We start from the raw sequence: 13,249 nt of genomic DNA on the forward strand, positions 1-13,249 counted from the left end.
ACTTATCAACTGCTTTTTTCTGATTAAAGTGACTGAAAAGTTAAATTACATTTGGCACATGCTGCAAAGACCCCAAGAGTGCGGTGACTGTTGGTTACAATGGAGAGTTAAATAAAAACAAAGTTGTTGTTTTGTGCATTTTAAATGTAAAATGTTGATATGTATTTAAATACTACTTCACCTTTAACGTTATCGAAGCAGACTTTAATAGAGTCAATTTGATTGATTGATGTAACAAGTATAATTCCATTTAAAAAAGTAATATTTAAATACTATTTAGTGTCTGACTCTTAACAAGGGGGATTTTAAACTAATTATGTTTATATTTATATCAAATTTTCGAAAATTTCTTCTAAGATGTCAAGTTTACATTGAATATTTTTAATAATTCAATTCAAATAAGAAGACAGTTGTAGGCGATTTTATTCATACAAAAGTATTTCTTAAATATCTTTGATACCTTTTATCCAATCGCATCCAAATACTAATTCTTAATAGAAGATTATTATAAGTTTGTGTCTCCAACAAATGCATATCACAGGCAGAACGAGTCTTCGCCGACCCCATAAAAAATAAATAATAGTTTAAACAATTGGTTGAAAATCTGGTGTATTATGTAATCCATTCTATATTCTGAACGTAATAGTATATAATAATAAACCAAACATAGCGTTCGCTGTATTTCAGTACTTGTTCAATATATTTAAATGGTATATTGTAAGAATGTCACCGCATTGTTTAGTTTTTATTAAAAATCGGCAGCGGGTATCTCATCTTCACAGCAGCTTTCTTACTTTCTGTCTTTACGATATGGTTTCCATATTGCGTTTATATTGTTGTTTTTTCTGTACTCTTTATTTCTGCAGTATCGTTAAAAGACTGAAATAGTATCGCTAGCTGGAAATTTCTTTAGCAAAACAAAACTTAATAGTTATGTCTTAAATCATAACAACTTCCCAGCTCAAAGTATGTTTTAAACGTCATTTAACTAGGTTCATATGTGTCCCTTATTTAAGCCGCTTGCAAATATCCATTAAACTGCACGCATATCTGCAGCAATTAAGACATAGCTAAAAGGCCAAAGGCATAAATCACGTATACGCCCCATTGAGCCCATTTTCATGCAGAGCCCATAAAAATAAAGAAGAAAGCTTAAACTGAATTGGAACTACGCAACACAATTTTTGCTTGCTTTCAAATGTATACTCATATGACCTAATTTGTTTCCATTAGACAGATAATAAATATTCGAGAGGTACGACTGTAACTGGGCAATCGATGGGCTCTTTATATGTACATATATACAAAGTATGCATCTATATGTATCTTATGCTGCGTTGTGGGTGGCCCACAAATTGCCTGTCAAGTGTTTATTGTCGTGAAAGGGTTGAGCATCGGAAGTCAGGAGGCAGTATATTAAGTTGCAGCGTTTGGCTTTGATAAAGGTCAAAAGCTGTCCAGCAATTATAAGGCCAAGTAATACGATGCCTTACCCAAACACACACTCACACGCAGGCACCACTTATGGTTAATAGCCGTGCAGGGGCAGTGAGAGGGGCAGGACGAACGGATGAGCCAATAAAGCAATAACTTATTGCGTGTTGACGCTGATATCGTTTGGCTGTGGCCACTTATCATAACGCAGTCGCGTTGATGGCTCTCATGGCCGTAGGTTCTTGCTTGGCCCTTAGGTATACACGCAAATACTTCTGCAATTATGCTAAAAGCGTTAAATTTATAGTTTCCCACATTCGACTGTCTCCCGACTGACTGCCATTTTTAACATGGCTCGGCTTGTCTGCGTCCAAATAAATGGCTTTTAGAGCACGCGTTAATGATGTTGATTGTAGCTCTGGGAGCCTGCAGCTCGGCCCCAACTCGAACTCAAACACAAACCCGAGCCAGAGCCCGAGCCCGAGTCAGAGTTCGAGTCCGAACTTTAACTCCAACCCAGGACAGTTGGCCACCTCTACAGGTAGTATTATGCCATGTTTAATGTTTTTGACTAATGTTTTATAGCTGCGCCGAGTCGACAGACGGTTTCAGTGCGAATGTTCGCCGTTTGGTTAAATTTTATGATGATATATGGTCAGCGTTTGCTGTTTCATATTGCCCACTCGATGCAGACCGTTGTTAAGGATTTAGCGTCATATTTATTACGGCTGAGTAAACAGTTTATGATCGTGTTATGGGTCTAGCAATAAACAAAGAGTCGTTGTAAAGATAAAATACAAGTTGAATGTTCGAAATATTAGTAAAGTTTAAAGTATTCGAATTTCAGTTAATTTCGAAATACAAAACCAAAAAGCTTTGCTGAAATATTTCACTTCGTATTCAGCTACCAACATAAAGTTGCTTCTCCATAGACTCCAGCTAATATACAAAAAAGTTTCATGCACACATCCGCCCAGTTTGCCATCAGATGAAGCAACAAAAAATGTTGCTGTGAAATGCGCTTAGTATGCAAGTTTTTGCGCCAACGCCCAAAATAACATTAGCAAAAATCACTTAAATGGCTGTAATTTGTTTGGCGCATGGGGCGAATACGTTACCTGTGGGGTCGCTGCTCACTCAACAGCAGCACACACACACACACATACAGCTTCTGGCAAACTTAATACAACAAATTTGGGCGTAAAACAAAACGCATTGGAAAATTTAAAGTGCAGCCAAAGCGGAACCGCCCAAAGAGCCCCAGAGAGAATCACCGAAAAACTAAAAAAAAAAAGGGGAAAAAACGAAAATAACAACAAAAACAAAAACCATTCGCTGAAAAACTCATCACTCAAGCGAAAAACACGAAATAAGTGCAAGGCCCACGCCCAATACCAACAACAGAAGTACGAGCAACGGCAGCTGGAGCAACAGCAGATCCCATCAAACACAATGGCGTAGTTTTTTTGGTTAACAACATATAGCAAACCTATATACTCGCAGCACACACATATATACAAACGTAGAGTAAACAATTCTCAGTACGACGCTGGGCCAACCAGCAAAATGGTTTAAAACTCAATTAAAGTTTTAGCCGCAAAATAAATGCAAAAAACTACTGTGGCGGCAACGTCGACAACAGCTACAGAAACAATAATACTATATGTACTTCCCCCCCTCAAAAAGGTGGCACAATTTCGGGAAAAATAAACGAACTGGAAAAAAATATATCCTCACTCTAAAGTATTGAAATGCTAATGAAACGAATTGAGTATATCGTATTCCCAACTTGAGAACGTCTCTCAAATTTTCAATTATTTATGTATTCTTGTATTGTCATTGTCTGATTGATTGATTATTTGGGAAATTCATTTCAAACTGTTTATTAAGGTGTAAGCACCTTAACACTATAATTAATGCTGACGTATTTCAGGAAAGCTACAAGCCTCAGTCGTTATTCGAATTATTCCTGTAATTCAAATGAAAATCACACAATTCAATTGAATTTCCTAAAACTGCTGCAGCAACGCCAAAGACTGCCAAAAACTTTGACGAGCCTCCCTCTGAATGAGTGAATGAGTGAATGAGTGTGCGAGTGTGATTGTTTGTTTGTGATTAGTTTACTTGGAGCTGTGGTCGTAGTATTGGTGTCTGGATTCGTTTGTTTTATGTGCTTTGCTTCGCTTCGAAGTCCATTTTTACTCTATTTGCTTTTGCCATTTGAAGTGCTGTTGAAAAACACACAAATCGTTTGAAGCTTCTCCACGAGGTTAATGAAGTTTAACAACATTTAACTGGGCATTGCTTTTAGCGCGTTTTATCCACAACAAGTTTGAATTTATTTTATTGGAGCGTAAAATCGCATTTTTCGTAAATTTGTAAACAACATGTAGTCTAGTTTTATTTTATCGTTCTGTTATTTGTTTATGATTATTAAAAACAAGTATAAATGCTATTTTCGGCTATGCTCGACTTTGAGAAACCCGCACCTCTTTTTTCAATAGAGCCATATGCAAAGATTAGACCAAATTAATATACAAAAATATACTAAAATATACTGGAACCTATTTTCATTATATTGATGTTCAAAATACACCAGATTGTCAGCCAAAGCAGTTAAGTCCAGTTTTCAGCAGTCATTTTTACCCATGCAAAAGTTTTTCTTAATTAACTTCTACAATTTCTATCTAATCGCAAGATAACGTTCACAAATCATAATTATTTTAGATATTCTAACACTTTTATACGAGTGACGGGTATATCTACATTAAAATATGCTTTGAAATCCTATTTACCTCCCAAGAAAACAATTTACTTCTTTGTTTAAATTTTTTAAAATATACAACTATATGGACACATATTTATAAAAATACATCACAAGTTATTTCCAATCATCAGACGTTGTTAGTAAATACTTATTTACTTATATACACATTTGGGAATTAATCTAAGCATTTTCGCCAATATCATTCATAACATTTAGTTTAAATTTTCTTAATGTGCCTCAGTATTTTATCGCATTAGTTTTCCATTCATTCGCTTCGCTTGAATCCGGCAGGGTAATAAAACTTTAATTACGCCAATTACTCACCCTAATGAGACTTATGAGCAAAGACTTAATATACTTACAGCCATTAAAAACATTGTTCGTAGTTTGCAGTGTTTATGGCCGACATTTTTTTGGTGGGGAAGGAAAAATCAAATCAACATAAATAAAATCGCCTGGCACCTAATTTGAATGCAAAAATAATAAAAATAATAAAATTAAAGTATTTTCGTTTATAACAACTTTCTGCACCATGTTAATGACTCATTACACATGCAACCCAAAACGAGAAACGAGATAAACAACAACAAACTTTTCCAGAATTTGCTGGCAACATGAACGTGGCCAAAATGCGGCAAACGTAAAGTTGAATTATGCAATAAAAAATAATGCAATAATTGTGAAAATAATGAAAATGGCAAACATGTATGCATCATACTATATATGCATTGCGAACTGTCTGAAATTGGACAACCTGAACACAAATCCTCACAAAATGAGGAACAAAGAAAAGTTGTTTGCTGTTTTTTTGCTCTGCTAAACTAACATTCTAATGAGACATGGTTTCAGCTCTTAAAAATAAGGATGAGTTGTTATGAATATTTTAAGATAAGCATCTACTGCATAGATACGAAATAAATGTTAAAATAAATTGTATTTAATTTCATTATTTTTCTATATCCTCCCTCATTTTATTGTCATTAATGTTAAACACATATTTGTTGCTTACATTTCTCCATTACATTTGTTAACCAACGCCTTATAAATCATAATTCACAACTTTATTAAAATAAAAGTTAACATTGCATATAAAATGAACTAAATTGCACAAGTCTAAAACATTGATTAAATAATGTAAATTTATCTGATGTGTGTATTATGATGAAATGCCAATCGAGACACAGAGAGATATGGGAAGAACAGAACTAGTATCGATATTGAAAATTGGGATCCGAACCATAGACAATGCAAGAACATGGATAACCTGTAAAAGGCGTTCAATGAAAAACACCGGGAAGAAAATAATAAATAATAATGATAAACACGTAAGGCAAAAAAAACATACAACATAATTACAAACAACAATATATTACAACAAATACGATGTTTATTCAAATGATACCAAAATAGATACAAAGTTAAATTCGAAAAAGGCAATTACAAAACAAAATACAAGTTTGTAATGTATAATTTAAGTAATTTTATAATCGAAATAGCTTAGTAGTGGATTTAATAAATTTTCTTGGTTCTTAATGGAATTTTTTCTTTTTGGCAAAAACTCATTAGCCACCAAAAATGGGAAAACGTGTCCAAACTACTTGTCCCATGCTGTTTACGGATACTGCAATTGTTTGTGTATTTGATTTAGGATTCGCATTAAAAGATATGTCATTGTATAAGGAATTGTATAACTTAATCAGTTTAAAGGTTATTCGAATGTAGTTAAATGCAGTATATAGGAAGGGGATTAATTAGCATACATTTATACCAAAAATTACCAATTTTACCTTGACTATGGACTAACATCTGAAATGAAAAAGAATTTAGTATTTCGCTTTTGTAAAATAAACACTTGTACATAACATTAATAAAGCGGAGATGCGTGTTCGTAAGCTTGTTTGGTATTTTTTGGTATATGTATGACATTTGTAAGCTGCTTGTTTGGTATTTTGATAGGATTAACAGTCCGAAATTGTCAAGGCAAATTATTAAATTCGCAAAGAGAACTAAGCACATAAAGCATACAGACTTTCGCGTAGTTTTAATGTATTCTATATAAGACCTGTGTCGATAAATTCATTTAGTTACATTGAGGACATTCGAACATGCTTAGTATGTACATATGACGAGTATAATTATGATTAAAATTTCGATTTTAGTAATCATAGCGCTCACATGCCAACACCCAATGCACCATATTGCAACACTTGAACTTGCCTCGTGGTTTGCACTGCAAATGCTCCTTAATATACTGACAGGGACACTGGAATTGGCCGCAATGGCGTCCTGGCTCCAGAGGAGTTACATCGACCAATCCCCGCAATGCTTCCATGCCCCAGCGGGACCCATAGCGCAGGTATAGTTGAAGACCACGTTCCTAGGAAGCAGACAGATGGAGGGTATTAAACGGAAATGAGAGACATCAAAGAACAGTAAGTAATTAAGGTGAGGGGGTGATAGTGTGAGTGTGATTATTAATAAAGGAGTAGTTGACAGTGCTGAACGTACAACGGTACGTATGTGTAACCCAGAGATGAGATGATCAAATAATGCAGCATACTTTTCGGCTGTTTTAAGAAATTACAAATTGATGTGTGTATAGTATATAAAATAAAGAGAGAGGTAGACACGTAAACGTAACAAATAATAATAATAACTCTGATTGGTTTTCAACAGGTTTTAATCGTACAATTCACAATGCACACACACAAAAACATAAAATTACACGTTGTAAGCGGAGCAAAAAAAGATAGAAAGGAAATAAATTGTTTCGCGTCTCGTTGGACACGCCTAAAGCCAGCAGCCCATGCAATTGATGCCACAGCATTGGCGATGTTGCAGACTGATTTTGATTTTGTTACGCAACAGCTCCTCCTCGTATTGACATGGGCAAATCGACGACTGTAGATGCCTTGGTGTTTCATGAACTCCCGCCTCCTGAACGGTCCAGTCGAGGCGACGACGCAGAAAGTCCTTGCCCCAGCGCTGCAGATAGCTGAGAAACAGCTCCTGGGCAACGGCCTAAAGAGAGTGGATTGAGTTTGTTTGTGCAGTGCACGTCGGTGTGAGAGACAAAAAAAGAAAATGCGTGAGCGATGCGATGATCAATGTTCAGATAGAAAGACAGAGAGAGAGAGAGAGAGAGACCGAGAAATGTCAATCGATGAGCATGAATGCAGCTACAGCTACGACTACAACTAACGTTACTACTTTATCTACGAGCGATCAAAGCAAAGCAAAGACAACTGCGAAATGAGCTTGTGTTCTTGGCGAAAGTAATTACAACTCACCTGCTTGCGAGAGAGACGCACTGGCTGACTGCCCTGGATAACGATATCGTTCACATCAATGTCCAGCTTCGCCTCCCAGCCAGCCTTGATGGCTTCGCCGCCATTCTGCTCGGTGTGCTCGAGGAATTCATTAAGGAAGCTCACACACTGCGTGGCATCGAAATACATGAAACACAGGTTGACCTTGTGGCAGGAGATGCGACCACGATCGTCCAGTACCAGTAGAATCTTATGTCTCATCAGCTGCTTGTTCACGCGTGCCAGGCACTTCTCCAAACCACGCGACAGTCGCAGCTTCATCCACATGCACAGGAAGATGGCCGCCGCATTAAGGAAGAGCCAGCCGACGCCGAGAGCAAACAATGCCACGCCCTGCAGCCCTGAGAAGAGCAGTGCCAGCAGCACGGCGAAAGCAAATAGTATCCAACAGACAAGGATCCGCTTATAGCAAATGTTGTACACCGTAAAGCGATAGTCATTGACCAGCGTCTCCATTGCATTCACATAGTCCTCCACAGTGAGCTAACAGACGGAGAGAGTCGTAAGGGGTGAGTGGTCAGTACTATAGTCAGCATAGACTGATTGATGGCCCAACTACTTACCGTCAGACCCTGAGCCATCAGCTCTTCTGGAACTAGCTCGGGACGGAATATGGCGGGAGTTATCCAAGGCCATTTAGTGTTGGCCGGCAGCAGAGTGACAATCACATCTCCGTTAGCTGTTTGTTTGAAACACAAGTTGATAAGTGTTTACTAATACTTAATCCATAAACCAAATAATACTTAGTTTCATTTTATATGTATCTAACACTATTCTTTACAGCTTTAACGGCAATTGAAAAATAATTTATTTATGTACTATTAATACTCGTCGCAATCTCAATAAAATCTCTTTCATATAAACAATTTCATAATTTCAGATAAGCTTAATCTCATATTATATTTATAAGGTAATTAATTTGCAATACTTATAAATTCAAAACGAGTATCACTTTTCTTTCTTATTTGTAGAAAATTTAGTGTTAGTTTAGTTTTAATTTTATACAACTCGTAATTCAAATAATAAAACTTAATTTGAAACTGCACAACATTTAGTATACTTTTGCAATGGTAAGGCAAATTAATTATCATAATATAAATTAAATATAATTTAAAATAGATAGACATATGCAGAAGAGAATTTATAATTCTAATGTAAATAACCCAATCCATAAATATCTTCGATTTTATATACCTTTATACAATATGTATTAATATGTACATGCATACATATGTTATATGTTAATACAAAATACGTTTACAAATTAAAACTACTTTTCAAAATAATTCGAATAAAATATTATTAATCTTGTTTCAAGTATATCCAATATATAATTATTTTAGAACTTCTTATCTTGATTAGAGATTTTGTCTTCTTGGTTAACAGACTAGAAACGAGAATATAATATCGAGTATCAAGAATGAGCAATCTAAAATTGTTGTAGAGTTTTAATCTAGATTTACAAATTTACTTTTCTGGTAATCTTCATAAGATCATATAATATTGATCGATTATTAAGCAACCTCTTTTATGTATATAAAAAATATAATTTCTTAACAAATACTTATGGAAAAATTTAAAATTAAATTTTACTATTTATTATTTTATAGCTATAAATAAACGAAACTAAACAAATAAACTACGTAGCTTTTCTTACTCATTTTCAATATATAGTACTATATTTAGTATTCAGGTCTCTAATTACAGTTGAAACCTTCGTTCTAATTACTGAAATATTCGAATTGCAATGTGTGAGCTTTATTTTACAGATAAATCCCGCCTATACTTTAACTAAAAGCTAAGGGAGTTCCCTAAAATTATTGCTATAGGCTTAAGGAAGTTACTTACCAAATCCTTCACGAATGCGGCCCGTTGACAGCTCAATTGTGCGCATTCCGGAGGCCTGATCCACAGGAATGCTGACGCTTTTACCATGAGCATTAGCGCTGCCGTTGTTAGATGCCCCGCTATTTGGATGAGTGGACGAGGACAGAGATGGAGCAGCCTGCGATGATGAGACTGAGGCTAACGCTGATGTTGTTGCGGTCGATGTGGACGATGCTGCAGATGCTTTTTGGTTTATTAGCTGCTGTGAGTGACGAGGAGGGCTGTTGCTGCTGCTGCCACTGCCGCTGCCGGATGCATTGAGATTAACGTGCGTACTCTCAGTTGTCAAAACAGCGGGCGTCACATCCGGCAACGTTGACGACGACGACGACGACAATGTGCCAGCTGTTGTGGAGGAAACTGCAGTCCGCTGTAAAATGTGACAACAATGGGTTAATGTTCTTGGCCTTAAGTTTCAGTTCGCCGCCAAAGTCAAGACAGACATGCTGTCTAAGTGCAAGAGAATGAAAAATATAAAAAGAGAAACTATAACAATTATGCAAATGCGCGAAAGAAAATCAATAATATTGATTTGAATATTACAATGTCGCGAGAACTGTAATAAATACAACTGTGACTGTCCCTTGCCACATACGTGCAACAACTTAAAAAAAAGTAAACACAATTTATCATTTTGCACGTACGCAACTTAGCTTCACAATAGCTAAAAAGCTAATGTCAAAGTAGGGGATATTTGATCAGAAATTCAACGACAACTCGACAGTCGATAGTTGATAGCTGCACCTGCACAAGTTTGCCAAAACTGATCTTCGACGTGATATACATTTTTATAGCTATAAGTAAATCTAAATAGGGTAGCAAACACTTTTATGACAAAGTACACAAAATAAAAAATGAATTTTTATTAAGTCAACATCTAGAGTCGAGTCAGTAGTATAATTTAGCGCCAACTTCCAAAAGCAAATCACAAATTATTACCCGCATATTCAATGTTTACTTTATTATGTTTATCTAATTATCATACAAGCAGCTTCTATGTTATTCAAGACCTAAGCAAATGTAAACAATTTGGGATAGTAGGTAATACCCTACAATATCGATACATTAGTGTAATAATGATGTCTCTCTTATTTGTAACCCACAGTCCACAAAGTATTGCACATTAGTGCAATTTATTTAAATGCTAATTGCATGCAAATAAATAGTTATTTATTCCAAGTTTTCTTTATGTATTTTATCCAAACATTGGTAATATTACACAGCGAACACGTAGGCACTTTTTAGTTACATTTTTGTAACTATAAATGGTTTACTAACTGCCATGAATGTTTATCGAAAATTAAATTAACGATATCTACTGTTTCTCAGATAATAAATACAATTCTAAAATTTGTTTGGTTTACTCATTTTTGACTAGAAATGTCCCCTACAAATTTCCGTATTTATGTTAGTGTCAACGTTGACAAAACGCGTCTTCTGCTCTCCTTAAGACAAGTTGCGAAACGTACAAAAATAAAATAAACACACTTCATTTAATCATTATCAAAATAAAGCTGGCAAAATATTTAAACAAATGCTGCTTGCTTATTATTATTATCATATCATTTCTCTCTTCGTCATAAACAGAAAAAACACTGACGAAACCACAATAAATAAGAGAGTACTGACTTCATAAGAGGAATTTGTGTTTACTCTTCTGATTCTCATATTTACTATATGTGTTTTTATTTGCACGTGCTTTGTTCTGCCCTCACTTCAAACATTAAGTACAATATAAAGAAAAACAATCAGTAAATATAGTATATCATATTTATAAAGCAGCACTTCAAAGTAATGCCTACTAAAACAACATTTCAGAGTAAGGTTCGTCAATCAATATCATAAATGTTATAGCCGTCAAGAGGTAATATTCTCACATCTCGGTTAGTCACATAAATTAATATTAAATATCACCTCGAATTCACAATCGAACTACAGTCGCAATTGTTGCGAAATAGCTTCAGAACGAATCACTTCAATTTAAGAGTACTTTTTATCTATTCTGTATATCAAATGGAATTCTCTCTAAATTAGAGTTCGGCGGATAGATAACAATTTATTTCGACTACAATGAGTTCCAACTGTAGAGAGAGCACTGAACATTTCTCATCTCCGCTCATGCATGCACTTGAACTAATCGGACAATCCCTTTCGACATGCAATGCATTATGACTTGTTGCTTTAGCTTTTTAGCCCGATGAGTAATCAAAGTTTATCGCCGACGCGACGCGACGCGACATCTCAACTGTCCCGAAACGACGCGTCGTTCTTAACTTCATTTGTCATGCGTGCAGTGTACCCCGGATGAGGAGGGGAGACAGCAGAAAGAAGTAGAAGCAAAGTACCGCTGCTAACAACTCCATTAGAGGCGAAGCCAAGGCGTGTAAACAACAAAAGAAACGTCGTTATAACGCACCCAGCGAATGGAAAGAAAGGAAACTGAGAGCACAAACGTACGCACAATGGAAGACGCAATGGAATGCGTTTGGTTGAGTTGGCGACAACACGTGAGAGTTGCATTCAAAGAGAGTGAAGTCAGAAGAGCGAACGATGCAAAGAGAGAGAATGAGCGTGAGAGACCAACTAACCTGCACAGGTATTGGAGCTGCGGCGGCTGCTGCTGTTGACTGGTCATTGGGACTGCGCGAGCGCGCGCGTCTGTTGTTGTTGCTGCTCACCACTGATGGTGGCGGTGGCGGCAGCGACAACTTGTTTTGTTGTTGTTGTTGCTGCTGCTGTGTGGCATTGCTGTCTCCATCGCCGCTGCCGCTGCCGTCGCCACCGTTACTGTTATTATTTTTTTCACTGATGTCGGTGTCGTCGTCGAATTTAACCCAATTTTTGGGCGTCGGTTGTACGTCATCAGCTGCATTCAACGGCACATCCTGCAGTGGATGTGACGTTGGCGTCGACGTCGACGTTGCCGACGAAGTCTGCGCCTGCGCTTTGGCCTCGTGCTCCATTGGCTTAGGAATGTGCGAGTTTGCGCGTGAGTTGGTTTGTGTGTCTGAGTGTGTGTGTGATTGACGCGTATTTGGAATTGTTGTAATTGAACGTGTTTCGCTTAGCAAACTAACTGACTACGTTTTGTGTTTTTTTTTTTTTTGAGTTACGTTTGCGTTTGGTTTGCTTGCCGCTTACATAACCTCAATAACAATTCACAGTTGAATTGTTGCGGCACGACTGCTGCTGCTGTTCTCGTTGTTTTTGTTGGTAGCGCCGCTCTCGCTTTGGCTTTTTCTCATTTAGTTATAACTGATTTTTGTATTTTCTTTCTTTTTTTTTTTGTGGGGCAGCGCACAACGCGTCGTTTACGTGTTGGCCGCTCACGCGTTCTCGACACACTGCCGAGGCACACCCAGCCCAAAAACAAAAAGCGCAGCTTAGCTTGGCTCAAAGGCGTACTTCGCTCGCTCGCTCGCTTGCTCGCTCAGTTAAGTGCGCTCAGCTAAAGCCCTTTCCGTTCCCACACGTTCCACGTTCCAAGTGTTTCCAGCGGCCAGACGCTCTGACTGCAAACACTCAACTAACTGAGGCTTTTGTTGCGCTGCTCACCTGTTGGCAGAGCTTTGTATGCGGCTGCTGCTCTCCCTCACTCTCTCTCTCTTTTGCTCTTTGCTCTCTTTTCGTTCATTCGCTCGTTCAGCGCATTCAGCTCATTCATTAATGTTTTTATTTTTCCGTTTCGTTTTGTTGTTGCTTTTTTCTCACATGACAAGTTTTTGCTTTTTTAAAGTTGTTGTGTTTCGTTTGGTCCAAAACAAGTTGAGCTTTCTCTCCCCCCCACCCTTAGCCCCGGCCATAACAATTTCTGACTCACAATTTGACTCCA

At 37.0% G+C, this 13,249-nt stretch overlaps 1 protein-coding gene across 7 annotated transcripts; it reads right to left on the reverse strand.

Moving 5' to 3' along the window:
- Positions 1-4,449: 4,449 nt before the first annotated feature.
- On the reverse strand, positions 4,450-12,898 carry LOC133840131 (uncharacterized). Of its 7 annotated transcripts, none has more exons than XM_062271843.1 (7): positions 12,006-12,897; positions 9,379-9,787; positions 8,094-8,209; positions 7,492-8,013; positions 6,419-6,578; positions 5,989-6,007; positions 5,241-5,465 (listed from the first exon to the last, which is right to left on the reverse strand). In XM_062271843.1, the coding sequence occupies exons 1-6, from the start codon at positions 12,378-12,380 to the stop codon at positions 5,994-5,996; spliced, it is 1,596 nt and encodes a 531-aa protein (XP_062127827.1). In that variant the 5' UTR covers positions 12,381-12,897; the 3' UTR covers positions 5,241-5,465; positions 5,989-5,993. The 7 variants fall into 7 exon arrangements, with proteins under 7 accessions (XP_062127802.1, XP_062127827.1, XP_062127819.1 ...); XM_062271835.1 differs by having other exon boundaries at positions 5,241-5,822; XM_062271818.1 differs by lacking the exons at positions 5,241-5,465; positions 5,989-6,007 and adding an exon at positions 4,450-4,663.
- Positions 12,899-13,249: the final 351 nt, after the last annotated feature.

Source organism: Drosophila sulfurigaster, chromosome 2L (assembly GCF_023558435.1).
Source record: "Drosophila sulfurigaster albostrigata strain 15112-1811.04 chromosome 2L, ASM2355843v2, whole genome shotgun sequence".
NCBI classification, from domain to species: Eukaryota; Metazoa; Arthropoda; class Insecta; order Diptera; family Drosophilidae; genus Drosophila; species Drosophila sulfurigaster.